Genomic DNA, 16,083 nt, shown 5'->3' with positions numbered 1-16,083 from the left:
GAAGAAAAAGTAGTCTTTAAGAGAAGTCATTCCAATCACAGTTGCATTAGTAAAATATTTTTGTGGAGGTAATTATGTGTTTTTAGTACAAAATATATTAGGCAGTTTCTCTGCATGTTGAGCTCCAGATTGTTTGTTTATATCAGATTGTTCAGTCACATGAGAGTTGAACACTCTCCACTTATGCATGACGTCTTTGATAAATTTTGGAAAAATTTGAAAGTATTTGGTAAACCAAAATATTTCTAAGGTTGTAAAGTTCTTCAATTAAGTGTTTCTAAAGAATTCAATTATGTTTTTCTTATACGCAAGTAAGCACTGTTATAAATAATCATGGCTCTGTATATTATATACAGGGCTTTGAAGTTTTCTAGTAATAGTCATTTTTTGGCAGTAGAGCTTGTTAATGAGTGAAAATAGCTAACATTTACCAAGTGCTTTCTGTAGGCCAGGCACTGTTGTAAATGCTTAACAATTATATATGAGTACATTTAATTCTCACAACCCCTACACAAGGTGAATACCATTAAACCCCATTTTATGGATAGGGAAACGGAGTGAATGGAGATGGGTGAATGAACTTGCCGCAAATCACAGAGTTGTTGAGTAGTGGAGCTAGACTTGGAGTCGGGCAGTCTATTCTCATTGTCTTTCAAAATGGTTCTTGGTGGTGATCTTAGTTCAGGGTTCAATGCTGAGCAACTGTTACTCACTCAAACGTGCATCAGTCATCTTTCAGGACAGTAGTGCTGTGGAACACTTGTATAGACTCAAAGCCCAGTGACTTACAAAGATAAGCGTGTATCTCAGAGAGTGCCAGGTAACTAGCTGGGTCTTCAGATCTAGGCCAAGGCAAGGCAGCGTCGCCAAATCCTTCTCATCTGTGTGCAGCTGGCACACTTATAACCATACGTGGCAGTGGGCTGGCTGGCAGTAAGCTAGTAACTGAGTCTGGTACCAGGGCCACATGTCTGTCATCACCTGGTAGTAGGTTCTGAGAGAGACAGACAGTCTTTGAAGCCTTATTTCCATTACTCTCTGTTGACCAGAGCAAAGGTGCCAAGCCAGCTCAGATTCAAAACGTGGGGAGTTGGACTTCACCTCCGGGAGGAGCTGCCTAGTCCTCCCACAAAGTGCTTGGGAAGCAAGAGTAACGCTGACCATTTTGGTCATCCATTCACAGTCCTTATAAAAACATTCCAACCATCTCCCCTCAAATGCAGGCTGCTGCAGAATCAGCAGAAGCCCAGACCATTCGCTCCGTTCAGCAGACCCTGGCGTCCACCAATCTGACCTCCTCCCTCCTTCTCAACCCTCCGCTGTCTCAGCACGGAACCGTGTCAGCGTCCCCTCAGACTCTCCAACCGTCGCTCCCTCGGTCGATCGCTCCCAAACCCTTGACCATGAGACTCCCCGTGAACCCGATGGTCACGTCGGTCACCATCGCCGCCAACATGCCGTCGAACCTTGGGGCTCCGCTGATCAGCTCCATGGTGGGCTCGGCGTCCTCCGCCCAGGTGAGCCCCTCAGTGCAGACGCAGCAGCAGCAGCAGCAGCAGATGCAGCAGTTGCAGCAGCAGCAGTTGCAGCAGCAGCAGCTCCAGCAGCAGCAGCTCCAGCAGCAGCTGCAGCAGCAGCATTTTCAGCACCACGTGCAGCTGCAGCAGCAGCAGCTCCAGCAGCATATCAACCAGCAGCAGCTGCAGCAGCGTCTCCAGCTACAGCAGCTGCAGCACATGCAACATCAGTCCCAGCCTTCTCCCCGGCAGCACTCCCCAGTCACCTCCCAGATCACGTCCCCCATCCCTGCCCTCGGGAGCCCCCAGCCGGCCTCTCAGCAGCACCCGTCGCAGATACAGTCTCAGACACAGACTCAAGTATTATCGCAGGTCAGTATTTTCTAAAGACGAACGCGCGGGGCAGGCGGTTGTGCCGCGTCTGGAAGAGAGTGGCCGTCAGAGGGTACACCCCAGGCGGCTGCAGCTCGTGGAGTCGGGTTTTGGTGGTGATGCAGAAAGGTGTAACGATCGCGGCGGTCCTCTCCAGTGTCTATTAGATAGGCAAGAAGAACTAAACAGTGGAGCTGAAAGATCTCGAAACTACTCTGTTTTTAATAAGAAAAGCTGTGCTCTTCTATGTGATGGCTTTTTTATTTATTCAGGCTCTACCTACAATATGTGAATCAAACCGTGTCATGAATCCTAGGACAGACTGATGACTATAATAAACTGGCCTCTCTGAGTCATAGCAAATGGCCTTATTTCTCCTGAAGTGAAGAAGCCCCACTTCAAGGCGACTGGAACTTCCGAAGCCCTGAAAATAAAAAGCACAGTCAGTAACTACCTGAAATCTGAAGATCCAGTTTCATACAAACATTTGTATGATGTCAATCGTTGATGGCATTTTTTTGTCATGAAAAAAAAAATAATGTAAATCACAGACTTTTGCCAAAGCTCTTATTTTTTTCCTTGAATCTCTCCAGAAAAAAAAAAAAAAAAAATGCAAGTGATTAGATTCAATGATTGACTCCTTTTCACTTTTTACCCATGACTTCTCCAAACCAAACCACAGTATATGTTGTAACACTCTGACCACTGTTAGCCCATTCTATTCATTCCAATTAGAAGAAAAGAATGTGAATATTATATTCTGTGTTTTGAGTGACAAGTTTCGAAAATTAAAAACACTGTATTTTTAAAAGGGAAATGCACTTAAATGAAGACAGTTATTACAAAGTTAAGATTTAAAAAAAAGCAAGAGTTTTTATTATGATGTAATACCGGTAGAATATTTAAAAGGCGCATCACATCTGAATAATCAATGTAAATATTTTCTTTCAAAGTTGTAAGTTTTCATATCATGTGTTGTAAAGTTTTCATAAATGAGGCTTTAACGTAAACACTGGTGACATAAACCATTCATTGCTATGTTGCTTATTGTGTTTTTATGCTGTTTTATACTTTTTTATGAGTTATGATAGCAGCAATTAAGTTGTTTGTATTTTGCTTAACTAAAACAAAAATGCTTTTATCTTGCTATAGAATAAACACATTTCAGTAAAAACTGTGGACTGTATTTTGATGCAACAACCAGGCAACTGTTCACTTTTCAAATAAAATGATACGTCAAATTTCACTTGTGGTTCCTTGAATATGTAGAAGATGGGGGAAATAGATCCCATACCAACCTGTGTTTAAGCCATGGTGTCTTCTATTTTTAGCTGAAAATATGAGATTTACAGCTAAGAATGTGGATTGCATGGCCCCCACACCAGGGCCTGTTAAAAAGAAGCTAAACCATTAGAAATAGAACCATTAATGGAATTCCCTGGTGGCCCAGTGGTTTAGGACTCTGAGCTTTCAATGATGAGGGCACAAGTTCGATCACTGGTAGGGGATCTAAGATCCTACAAATTGTGCGGTGGGGCCAAAAAATAACAAAACAAATAGAACCATTAGTAATCATTTATACTTATCATTTTATTAAGATGCAAGGGCAAGGTATGTCTAGAGGAAAAAGCAATCGTCTTCTATTTGGGGCTCGAACTAGCTGGCATTGTGTCTTTATTGCTATTAAAATGGCTGGTGAATGCTAATTCTTAAGCCAAAATAATTATTTCAGTGCCCACTCCTTCCCCTCTTCTTGCTCTGTAGTGACTCCTCTTTGAGAACACTGTGACCACTATCCCCAGTTGTCGTGCATGATTAATTACAGCATCTGTCCTGTCAGAAGCTATAATGAAGAGGTCTTGATAAAAATTGCAAATTACCACTGGCAACAGTCTTCAACTGCTTATGATAAAATGAAAATTAAAAACAGCAAGTGTCAACCCTGACCAGAATCCTAATCTGGAAAAAAAAAAATGAGGGTGTGAGTGGTGGTATCCATGGCTACTGTGTGCAAGACATTCAAAAAATAATGGAATATGGATTCCTCAAAGTTGTTGTTGTATTTCAAAGAATATTTACTGTATGTTGTGGGCTATGAATAATGAATTCAGCTTTCAATATTTCATAATCCTCTCGTCCTCTGTATTATGTACAAATATTGAACAGCAAGAGATTCTAATTATAAATTTATAGATTTCTGGCTGTACAAAAATTTATGTCTAAATTGAAGCTTTTCATGAGATGTATTAGTTGACAGGTATCAGTGTTCAAACAGTCTAAGAATGATGCCTAATCACATCTACAAGGGGGCAATTGTATTCCACAAAGAAATGAGATGCTTACACCAGACCCATCAGAGGCAGAGCTGATGGTAAAAGATTTTCTGTGAATTGAAACTAACATTACATAACAATAAGAACCATTTTATATTCTGTTGTGAAACCTTTAGACAAATGTCTTCAAAATTAATTGCTAAACTACATGTGACAGTAATTGTGTATTAGTTCTGTAATTGTCATTTTGAAAGCCCATGAAGTATTGCTCGGAAAAAAAATGTCACTAGTGATAAGACTTAATTGCAAATGAAGTCTGTTTTCAACTGTTTGCAGTTAGAAGCAGGTGGTGTATCATCTATTAAATGATTTTTATAAAGTTTGGGTTTTATCACATCTGATTAAATGTTGCTAAGCCACTGACGGTCCATTTCAAGAAAGAAATAGCTTAATTACTGCAGTTTCAAAAATTAATCACCAGGCAAAACTATATCTTGAAAATGTCAAAAAGCTTGAATCATGAAACAAATTCCCCGACCTTGTTACCATATTATTCTCAGGATCTGCTAAAAGCATATTATGAGTCAACTTGTGTTTCATTTTGTACATAGGATTGATTCCTATTTCTGAGACATAAGTAAGTACGTGGTGTATGTGGTGTGTGTGTTTTTTTTTTTTGGTTACAAGTCAGAAATGAATCAGGGTAATGAAAAATAGGCATGAACATTATAGAAGCTGATGAGTGGGACACCTCTCTACTTTCCCTCTTCAGGGGTCCACCGACATTAACAAGGCGCCCCTCATCCCCTCCTCCATGCCACACACACCTTTTCTCTCCCCTGCCGTGTGCAAGTTATTTTATTACTCTGGCTAAACAGGCTCTATTTTTTGCATTAACCTGTCCTGCTTTATGATGAAAGAATATAAGGAGTTTTCATTTTCTAGCTGACATGGGGTCGTTAGCTCCCAACTCACAGAACAGAAGCTTAAATGCCTTCGTCCAGCATAATTTCTGCAATACATTACCACCGGACGGAGGTTTGAAGGCTTTCTAGACAGATGGATGAATATCTCAGGTTTAAGTAGAAGTCCTCTGCTGTGTCCATTCAGACATCTGAATGGTTTCTCTCCCATTTCTCACTTCACGGAGCATTTTTCAGCACTGGACTTCCATCTAACCTTTCTTTCCCCCCCTTCCCCACCCCCTTTGTTTGGCTTTTGTTTTGCAACAGCTGTTATTATCGTTTTTGGTCAGCTGTGATTGCTGGAGGCAAAATAGGACCAGATGGTGTTTTGCTATGCATGAATGGCGAGTTAGAGGAGTTGGGATTGAATAGGCCAAGTTTGAATGGTGTCTCCGCACCACCTGCCTGCCTGAGCCGTGGCACACACATCACAGGAGCATGATCCGCCTCAGACCTACTAGGATCGGATGGGAAAGTGGGGAGCTGGGCTGGATTTTCCCCATATTTATTGATCTTCCATGCACTCACAGAATAACGTGGTGTACAGTCAATTTGAGTTAATTGGAAGTGACACAGCATGGGCGTGTAATCTATCACTCAAGAATTCTGGTTTGCTTTAAAGATTTCGTTTTCCCCCAAACACACACACACACACACACACATACACACAATACACCGTAATAGCAAAAATTAATGGGCCTAGTGAGCACAAAATTTTTTGAAATATCTGTCTGAAGTGCTAGAATTAAGGGTCTGGCATGAGGTTTTGATAAAGGGAGGATTCTTCAAAATGATATTTGTATCAGTTAATAATGCAAGGTGAAAGAAAAGCTATGATTCTAATGGGTGTAAAGAGCCCTTGTATTTGAAGATTATCCATCAAATATTTCATGTGTAGAAGAAATGTGCCTTACTTGAAAGACCACATAAATAACACCCAGATTAAAATTCTCTTGGAAAATATTCTTATCTAGGTTTTGTTCTTATCCTCTCAAATACGGTTCTTTTTGCTGACTGTCTGATGTAACTCAGAGGATTAGCACTTTCCCTAAATCTGAAAGTTGGTGAACGGGTTTAACCCGTGTTGACTGCGATCCCACAGGTGTGTGGGTTGTGCGTGCTGGGGTGTTACCAAGGAAAAGCGTAACCATCCAGGAAACGTGGAGTCAGAGATGCCGACCGACAGCTCTATTTGCCTAAGGCCCTAATTACTTAAATTTACTTCTGCTACATGCAAAACACTATGATAGATCCCAAAGGAGATGCAAAAATAAACAGGGCCTTCTGTTGACGACTTTATATATGTTTGAGATTTTCCATAATACAAGTTAAAAAAATAAAAGCCATCCTTAACTTTGGGAATTTTTTTTTTCCAATTGTGGTAGGGAAAGCACTCAGTAGATCGATATGCCAACAGAACACACATGGGTGGTTATGAGGTTTTGTTGCTGTTGTAATTGAAGAAAATTACAATTTATTTGGAAAGGGAAGGGATTGCAATTGGTCAGGGGTATTAGGGAAAGCTCCTTGGGATTATTGGCATTTAAGACGTGCCTTAAAGGTTGGACAGAATTTCACTAGGCCAGAGAGGGAAGCCCCATCCTGATAGAAGGAGGCATCTCCAGACAAGAAGGAGCAGGAGAAAAGTCACCTGGGTTGAAAGCACAGACACCATCAGAACAGCAACCGAGGACTTCCTGGTGGTCCAGTGGTTAAGAATACGCCTGCCAATGCAGGGACTATGGGTTCAATCCTTGGTCCGGGAAGATCCCACATCCCACGGGGCAGCTAAGCCTATGCACCGCAACTACTAAAGCCCTCGTGCCTAGAGCCCATGCTCTGCAACAAGAGAAACCACAGTGATGAGAAGCCTGCTCACTGCAACTAGAGAGTAGCCCCTACTTGCCTCAACTAGAGAAAGCCGGCGCACGGCAACCAAGATGCAGCACGGCCAGAAATAAATAAACAAACAAATCTTAAAAACAAAAACAAAAAACAGCTGTAGAGGATATAGCAAATTGGACACACGGTGCTTTGGGTGGTGATGGGGTGGGGGAGGGAAGACTGAGCAGGAGAAAGGGCTAGAAAGGAAATTTGAGAATAGATTTGTAGAAGTTCTGTAAGCCCAGCTGGGGACTTAAATCGAAAAGCACTGAAGGTGTCTGAGTAAGGAACGTATGATAATCAGGGTTGATTGAATGCATAAGGGATTTAATCTTAACTTACTTTTGAAAATGAGAGTATCTATTTGGCCCTAAAAGCCAAAGGAGAAAAGGAACAAGATTCCCACTTGAAAATGTATCCCAATATTTTAATTCTTCACATAAATAATAAGGCAATGGCTTCAGACTCACTCTTACCACTCCCAACTTCCTGGTACAGAAACATGCCACTAACAAAGCCGAATCGAGGCGTTTGGGGAGACGACCGCAGAATAAGCCTCATTCTCACATTAGCATCCAGAGGGAGGGCATTTTCTGTGTTTCTGCTGTGAAAAGAAAGCTATTTTCTCCACTGGTAAAAAGTACCTCTTGGTGCTTGAACTCAAATGCGATGAATGATAAAAAGAAGGCCTTGCTTTGTTGCTTGAGTAAAACCTCAGGCAGCACTGGGAGGGATGTTGGTTATGGTCTCAATTTAATTTCAAAGAAGAACCTTCACAGACAGAAAACGCGAATGTGGATGTACACTTCTTAGCAGAGAAATAATGTTCTTTTGTAAAACATCTCATTATATCCCCAGCATTTGTGGAGCACCCTGCACTTTTCAAAGCAGTTTGCTATGGATTTGCTCATTCAATTCCCTTTCTAGATAGTACAGGAATGAACCTCACGTCACAAATCAGGAAACTGAGGCAGGGCGAGGGTCTTGACTTGTTCCAGTATCTCTTTGCTTGTAAGAGACATAGTCAGAAATGGAATGGAAATCTTCTCCTTCTAGACCTGTTATTTCATTTATCTTCTAATATTTGTATAGGTATGACATATATATTTGACATGTACTTATATCTGTCATATGTTTTTATGTAGGGTGTATAAATAAATATATGTGTGAATAAATGGGTGATATATAGATAATAGGTAGATATTAATAGATAGATAGATGACAGAAATCCATCACAGTAGCAAAGAGAATAATTAATCCATGTTTTCCTCATGGCTAGTCATGCAGTAAACCAAAGCAAATGCCCCCTAGCCTGTGTTCTCAATGGGGCATAATGCCACATGGCAGTTTTTACAGTGTGAATATCTTCCAGTCTGATTGTTTGAGATCTCTCTAATTATTTTCTATTTGGGTAAACAACTTTGACCTGTGGGCTTCGAATGCTGGGGTTGGAGGTGCTACAAAAGTGCGAAAGCGTGATATTTCTCTGTGTTTATGAATGGAAAAATGAAACAGGCTTTAGGGAAAATTGAGAAGGATAAACACAACATAGGTGTGCACTGTTATACATAATTTAATGAATCCTGTGAATCAATATTGAGCATGGGAAATCAATGACAGGATAGGGAATGCGTCTCCCTAGGGATTATGGGTAGGGACGCTGATTCATAAGTTACCTGTCCATTTCTCGCTCATTAAGCGGGCAGTGTTCTGCCAGAGGCTGCCACTTGTTAAAGGAAATACAGAAGTTAAGTATGTCTGCTGACCACAAGATTTTATTATTGTCTTAACTTTATATAAACACTACTAAAAATACCTTGAAAATAGTCACTTGCTAAGGTTGAATAGAAATGAATACCATTCTAACAGATTCGTAATACCAGATACCAGCATTCTGGTGAATGAACACTTGGGAGCTTTCATTCATAATGTATTTGAGTGACTTATTCAAAGTCAACAGGATCGTGGTTATTTTGAGATCCAGGTCTTATGTTTATTTTCAGATTTTTGCCTGCTTTTTCTTTCTGGTCAGTCTGCCTTGCTTCCAAGGATCTACTGTTATCAAGTAAGATCTTTTTGATAATATTCCTGTTAAGCAACATCCCTCTGCCATGCAGTGGAAGCCTTAATTTCCAAGTTGTCGCAATGAGCGAAGATGATGCTATGTTCTAAACCCACCTTAATTGGTAATTTGCAAATCTGATACAAGATCTTAGCCCAAATCATTCAGACCTGCTGTTCCACCCTCACCCTTTCTGCCCATTCTTAATCCTCTCCTCCATAATTGATATTGAATATGTGGATTCCCAGGGGACAAATAATAGCATCTGAGGAAATTACCTACATAGAGTCTGACCTCTCGTGTGCTTTTTTTTTGGATTCCAAATTAAGATATCCATCTTCGGCTGTTTGGATGGTTACCTGGAAGGACTAGCACCATTTTCTTCATAATAACATTTTTATAAATTGTATCCAAAGGCTGGCATACCTAGCATGGAACTTTTTAATGATGTTCAGAATATTCTGGCCGACTAATGTGAGTACAGTTATAGCTCTTTCCAAAGAGCTAATTCCACAAGGGAAATGTACTTTTTTTCCCCTTAATTGATCCACTGCTAAATTGCTTCAGTTGTGTCCTACTCATTATGACCCTATGGACCAGAGCCTACCAGGCTACTCTGTCCATAGGGATTTCCAGGCAAGAATACTGGAGTGGGTTGCCACGTCCTCCTCCAGGGGATCTTCCTGACCCAGGTACTGAACCCACGTTTCTTACTGGCCCCTGCATTCTTTATTACTAGTGCTACCTGGGAAGCCCAGAAATGCAGTATTTTTTTGCATGTAGAAAAAAAAGTCATCATTGTTTATGCTATTTGGAGAAAATGTCTTACCAATAAATATCATTTTTTTCTTGCAGCATAAATTCTAAAATCTAGCAAGAAGAGCAGGACTTTCTGGCACAGAAAATTTGCGAGATGTAAGTATGTTAAAAGGGTGGCAATAACATTTGCATATAGATCTTTAAGAGCCCAGAAATGGGCCTCTGAGGTTCACTCAACTGCTGGACACAAGTTACCAGTTGTCAGTTATGTCTGAAGTTTGTTTATTGCCAAATAACAACTTACTTGTCTGTTGCGGACAAAGTATGTATGTCGTTCATTTTTTGGACAAAATGTGAAGGTCAGATTCTTGAGATAGGTAATTATCTATAGAGGTTTAAATTCTTTTTCTTTAATGTTTATTTTATATTAAAATAGCGTTGATTTACAATTTCTTGTTTAAATTTAGTATTTTATTTATTTATCGTTTAATTGGAACGTAGTTGAATTACAATGTTGTTAGTTTCAGGTATAAGCAAATTGAACCAGTCATACATTACATATATTCACTTTTATTTTAGATTCTTTTCCCATATAGGTCATTACAGAGTATTGAGTAGAGTTCCCTGTGCCATACAGCAGGACCTTATTAGTTATATATTTCATATATAGTAATGTGTATATGTCAATCCCAATCTCCCAATTTATCTCCCCCTCCCCACCCAGGTAACCATAGGTTTATTTTCCACATCTGTGATTCTATTTCTGTTTTATAAATAAGTTCACTTGTACCATTTTTTAGATTCCACTTATAAGTGAAATCATATGATATTTGTCTTTGTCTGATTTTACTTCACTTAGTATGATAATCTCTAGGTTCATCTATATTGCTACAAATGGCATTATTTCATTCTTTTCTATGACTAAGTAATATTCCATAGTATATGTACCACATTTTCTTTATCCATCCCTCTGTCAATAGAGACTTATATGGCTTCCATGTCCTGGCTCTTGTAAATAGCATTGCAACAAACATTGGGGTGCATGTGTCATTTCAAATTACTATTTTCTCTGGGTATATCCCCAGGAATGGGATTGCTGACTCTTAGGGTTTAAGTTCTTGAACCAAAAACTGTTCAGAGCCCAGAGTCCTGTTTTTTTCATTGTTCTTCCCTTTCATTGTTAAAACCTTTTGCATAGAGACAAACATCTTCAGGGGAAAGCTTCATTTGGAGATTTCCCGGGGAATGGTCTGGCACCCAAAGACCTCGATAGCATTTAGCCAAGGGAAATTTAGGAAGCGGTGCTCTTGGCCAGCTTCAAGTGCTTAAATCACCACTACACATAAAGAAAATGAACAGAACTCTGCAGAGCAAATTAAGCACATTCAGTGCTAAGCAAAACCTCTGCAGAAGCATATCACTGGTCTGAGCACCTAGGCATCATTTCCGCAAGGATGCTGAGCACACAGGTAACTAGGCTGTGTGTCAAAGAAACAGAATGGAGCCCAAGAAGAAGGAGATTGTTGGATTCATGTGGTTTGTAGGCACCCAGGCAATAGCCATGAAGCTACTTGGCTCCAAAACTAATCAGCTACATTTCGTCAGCCTGTGTTCTTAGAGCAACTAAGAGTTTTATGTTTGATACAGATGGTGTTTATATAGAGTCTACGAGCTCAGCGTGAGAAGTAGTCGTAAAACAGACTGGGGTTTGGTATAATTATTCACAATTACTATTGTATAATTGGATGCCATAACTATTATATAAAAAATATTTTAAGAAGTAGACTCTGCTTCTACTTTCACAATAGTTCTTAACAATAAGAGACATATGCTGTAAACATTGTAACATATTTTATGGTGTTTACAAACTCATACCAGGTTTGGCAAAATGGCAAATATAAAAGGCCAGGTTCTCTTTCTTGCATCCTTGGGAGACTCACTTGCGCTAACTTACCTCCAACAGTAAGGTCACTTTCTAATCACCCACAGGGCTTCAGAAGCTTACTGCATTCGGTCACCCAAATGAATGGGTGGGTGCGAATAACAATGTTTTAGAAGTTAAAAAAAAAAACAAAAAACAAAAAAACAGGTCTAATCTGTGGAAAGTACTCATTTCTTCATCTTTCTCCAAACCAGCAAAAAGAAAATTCTGTTGGGCCAAATAACAGCCATTGCACATCAATTCAGTTCTTATTTTAATGCTTCTAAATGGAATTAGTCAATCTACAGACATCCAATCATTATGTACATGAACACCCATGTCTTCTAAAAGGAAAAAAAAAATGAGCCTAGTCCTACTTGCCCTCAAGGAAAGCAAGCAAAAAAACAAATTCATTAGAGTTTTAAGAGAAACTTTGTTTCCTCTTAATTGCATTTACAAAGCGGGTCTGTGTTCATGGGTTCTGTGGTGTTTCTTGCAGGCAACAGTAAAGCATGGGAAGTAAATTTCAGAAGGACTGACTTTGGTGAGAGACTTGTTTCTGAACACATGTGTAATGGGCATGGAAATCAGTAGAGCTCTCCCACTGCCCCTTGTGCAAACTCATGTGTGGGCAGCCACTGTTAAACTTTTGCCTGTGAATCTCAAAAGTAATTGCTATGTTTTAATGACTGGAGTCTTTATTACAGTAGCATCTGGGGTTTCCAAGGTGCATTGTGTTATCATCGAAAAGTGAAAAGCATCTTTCCCATCTGAACATTGGGTGCCAGGATGGAGACCATTATTTGTGCAAGTCCACCACCTGTTGCTTTAATGATGGTGTCCTTGATTATTTATCTACCAGGTAAATACAAGCATGATGTCTGTGCCTCAGAAGCCAGGGAGAGTGAGGATTATGTCTCTGTTATAGCAACGGCCAATACTTAATGTTCCAAGCCTGGATTGAAACAACCTGTTTTAAGTATGGTTTCCAAAGGGACTGCTTCCAGGAATCCTCTTTGGCCCTAGAAGAGGAAGTAGTGAAGTATAGCTTTAGTACTGTATTATGCCAGAGTGAGCAGACCCAGCCTTTCAGAAATTCTCAGCCATCAGGCTATTCCCTATACCTGGCAGATGGCCAGGAATGCTCCATGAGAGTGGCAGCCTGCACAGTAAGCCCTGAGACCAGGTTCTCCTACAAAAGAGACCATGAATGAATGCTTAGTGTGCAAGGGTGCTGGGGTTTTGTCTACTTGGACCTGTCCTTGCACACTTCATTTGTTCTATGTAGAATGTATAACACATGTGTATGTATTTATGTACTGCTAAATTTGATCAATATATTGCAGCTGTTTTGTTTTTGATTTCTGGCCACACTGCATGGCATGTAGGATCTTAGTTCCCAATCCATGGATCGAACCCATGCCCCCTGTAGTTGAAGCATGGAGTCTTAACCACTAGACCACTGGGGAAGTCCCAGCAATTTCTTTATGACTGTATTCTATGGTGTGCCTTTTTAACAACCAGGCTTAATTCTCTGGTACAAGCAGCCCAAGGGAATGTTAATAAAACAGAACAGTTGTCCATTCTGATGTTAACCTCAGAGCTTCAGATTTTATTTCCAACACTGTGCTTTCCATTAATAGCTCTCTGTGAATATGTTACCTATTAATTAGTCTTACCTTTTCGTGTTTACAGATTTTATGGGTTTTCTCTAAGCTTTATGAAATAGAGTATCTATTTATTCTACTTCTTACCCTTTATCCCACCATCTCATTGGTACACTGGTAGGCCTAATAATACCCAATTGAGTCATTGACTCGTGCGTTTGTTCAGTAAATATTTTCATGGTGCCTTCTCTCGTGGAATTATAATGTGAAGGGGGATATGGTTTTATTAGTTCAATAAGAATTTGGGTACAAAATGCAGTGAATAAAAAGAAGCAAGAAAGGGGGATGGGGAGGGTATCAAGGGATGGGCAAAGGATAAACTGCTGTTATGAACAGTAAAAGAAAGCCTAACAGAGAGAGTGATGATGGGCAAGGTGAAAAGGCGTTTGTCTACCTGGGGGGAGAGCATCCAGGCAAGGAGAACGGCAAGTGCAAGGGCTCGAGACTGTGTCTGAGACAGTGCAAGATAGCAGTGTGACTGAAGGAACTGGAGGAAATGGGTATGGGAGGAAGTAGATGAAGTTCAAGTGGAAACAGGGAGTTAGGCCTTGTAGGGTGGTGGCTCTCAGTCCTCGGTGAATCACAATCACTGTTTCCTTAGCTGTGATTATGATATTGTGGTTATGTTCAGAAAAGTGAGTCCTTAACATTTCAAGCTACTGAAATATGTATGGATAGAAAGAGATGATGTCTAGGATTTGCTCCATAATCGTGCAAGATGGGGGAAGTGGATGGGGATGTGAAGACCATCCCCTTTGGCCATGGATTTGAGAAATGTGGGGACTGGATTATGAATACATGTATGTCAGTGTACTTTTTTACTTTCTTGTCTAATTTTGTATATGTTCAAAATTCACCATAATAATAACATAAAAAAGAAACCACCTGGGGAACCTTTATAAATAAGCAACGGCCCCAGTGAGTGGTATAGTTGGTTTGGGGTGCAGCATCGATGTTGTTTTTGTTTAAGTTGTTGTTGTTGTTCAGTCGCGCATCCACGTCTGACTCTTTGCAACCCCATGGACTGCAGCACACCAGGCCTCTCTGTCCCTCGTATCTCCTGAAGTTTGCCCAAGTTCATGTGCATTGCATTGGTGATGCCATCCAGCCATCTCACCCTCTGATGCTCTCTTCTCTGTCTGCCCTCAATCTTCCCCAGCATCAGGGACTTTTCCAAAGTGTCAGCTGTTCATATGAAAGGACCAAAATACTGGAGCTTCAACTTCAGCATCCGTCCCTCCAAAGAGTATTCAGGGTTGATTTCCCTTAAGGTTGACTGGTTTGATCTTGTTGCTGTCCAGGGGACTCTCAGGAGTCTTCTCCAGCACCATAGTTCAAAGGCATCAATTCTTCCGTACTCTGTCTTCTTTACGGTCCAGCTCTAACAACTGTACATAACTACTGGGAAGACCATAGCCTTGACTATACAGACCTTTGCTGGCAGAGTAATGTTTCTGCTTTTCAACACATTGTCTAGGTTCGTCATTGCTGATTTCATGGCTGCAGTCACCATCCACAGTGATTTTAGAGCCCAAAAAAGGAAATCTGTCACTATTTCCACCTTTTCCCTCTCTATTCACCATGAAGTAATGGGGCCAGATGCCATGATCTTAGTTTTTTTAATATTTAGTTTTAAGCTGGCTGTTTCACTCTCTTCCTTCACCCTCATCAAGAGGCTCTTTAGTTGCTCTTCACTTTCTGCTATTAGAGTGAATTCATCCACATGTTTGAGGTTGTTGACATTTCTCCTGCATATCTTGATTACAGCTTGTAACTCATCCAGTCCGGCATTTCTCATGATGTGCTCACAGTATAGATTAAACAAACAGGGTGGCAACAGACAGCCCTGTCATACTCCCTTCTCAATCATGAACCAATCAGTTGTTCCACACAGGATTCTAGCTGTTGCTTCTTGCCCGGTATACAGGCTGCTCAGGAGATAGGTAAGATGGTCTGTATTCCCATCTCTTTAAGAGCTTTCTACAGTTTATTATGATCCACACAGTCAAAGGCCTTGACGTAATCAATGAAACAGAGGTATATGTTTTTTTGGAATTCCCTAGCTTTCTCCATGGACTGTAGTCCACCAGGCTCCTCTGTCCATGGAATCCTCCATGGACAGGCAAGAATACTGGAGTGGGTAGCCATTTCCTTCTCCAGGGGATCTTCCCAACCCAGGAATCGAATCCATGCAGGTCCCCTGCATGGATGGCAGGCAGATTCTTTCCCATCTGAGCCATCAGGGAAGTGTCCCTGGGTTTTGTTAATTTCCTATTCCCTGAGAATAACTTATATAGGATCTTTTAGGCCATTATCAGGACTTGGGTTTTTCCTCTGAAAAGGGAGTGAGAATTTTGAGCAGTAGAGGGATACAAACTGGCTTATGTTTGAAACAGAACCTTCTGGGTTCAAAATAAACCAAGGGGCAACAAGGGCAGAAGCAAGGCAATCTAGGCAATTATAGATGAAAGTCATTATAAAACAGTTTGGTGAGGACTGTGATAGAATGTCAGACACATAGAAAGGTAGGCTCAACATGCATATTCTCACTCTACCTGACTACTGCTGGACCTTGAGGGACATCCCAAAATATGCTAGATGATTTATGGGAAAAGAGTAATGGTAGTAGGCAGGTGCTGGACAGAATACAGTTAGTATGTGAC

General features: G+C 40.6%; 1 protein-coding gene and 1 long non-coding RNA gene across 23 annotated transcripts in view; both read left to right on the top strand.

Annotated features, from left to right (window-relative positions):
• Window positions 1–3,135, top strand: part of TOX3 (TOX high mobility group box family member 3) — a 122,662-nt gene extending 119,527 nt beyond the window's left edge. For all 18 annotated transcript variants that reach the window (XM_086350618.1, XM_086350623.1, XM_086350606.1 and 15 more), the window contains exon 7: window positions 1,224–3,135. In XM_086350618.1, the coding sequence (XP_086206744.1) occupies window positions 1,224–1,904 (681 nt within the window). In that variant the 3' untranslated portion in view covers window positions 1,905–3,135. The remainder of the gene's footprint in view (window positions 1–1,223) is intronic.
• Window positions 3,136–8,543: 5,408 nt separating this feature from the next.
• Window positions 8,544–16,083, top strand: part of LOC147353209 (uncharacterized) — a 159,477-nt gene continuing 151,937 nt past the window's right edge. For 3 of the 5 annotated variants that reach the window (XR_015145454.1, XR_015145453.1, XR_015145455.1), the window contains exons 1-2: window positions 9,638–9,765; window positions 9,929–9,988. This is a non-coding gene — a long non-coding RNA (uncharacterized LOC147353209). Of the gene's footprint in view, window positions 9,077–9,102; window positions 9,548–9,637; window positions 9,766–9,928; window positions 9,989–16,083 lie in introns of those variants that run through there. The other 2 variants (XR_015145457.1, XR_015145458.1) reach the window with 2 other exon arrangements.

This window comes from Bos grunniens, chromosome 18 (genome assembly GCF_055505025.1).
Source record: "Bos grunniens cultivar Pamir isolate PY7600 chromosome 18, Bosgru_T2T1.0, whole genome shotgun sequence".
In the NCBI taxonomy this organism is placed as follows: domain Eukaryota; kingdom Metazoa; phylum Chordata; class Mammalia; order Artiodactyla; family Bovidae; genus Bos; species Bos grunniens.
This window is presented reverse-complemented; position numbering and strand designations above follow the sequence as displayed.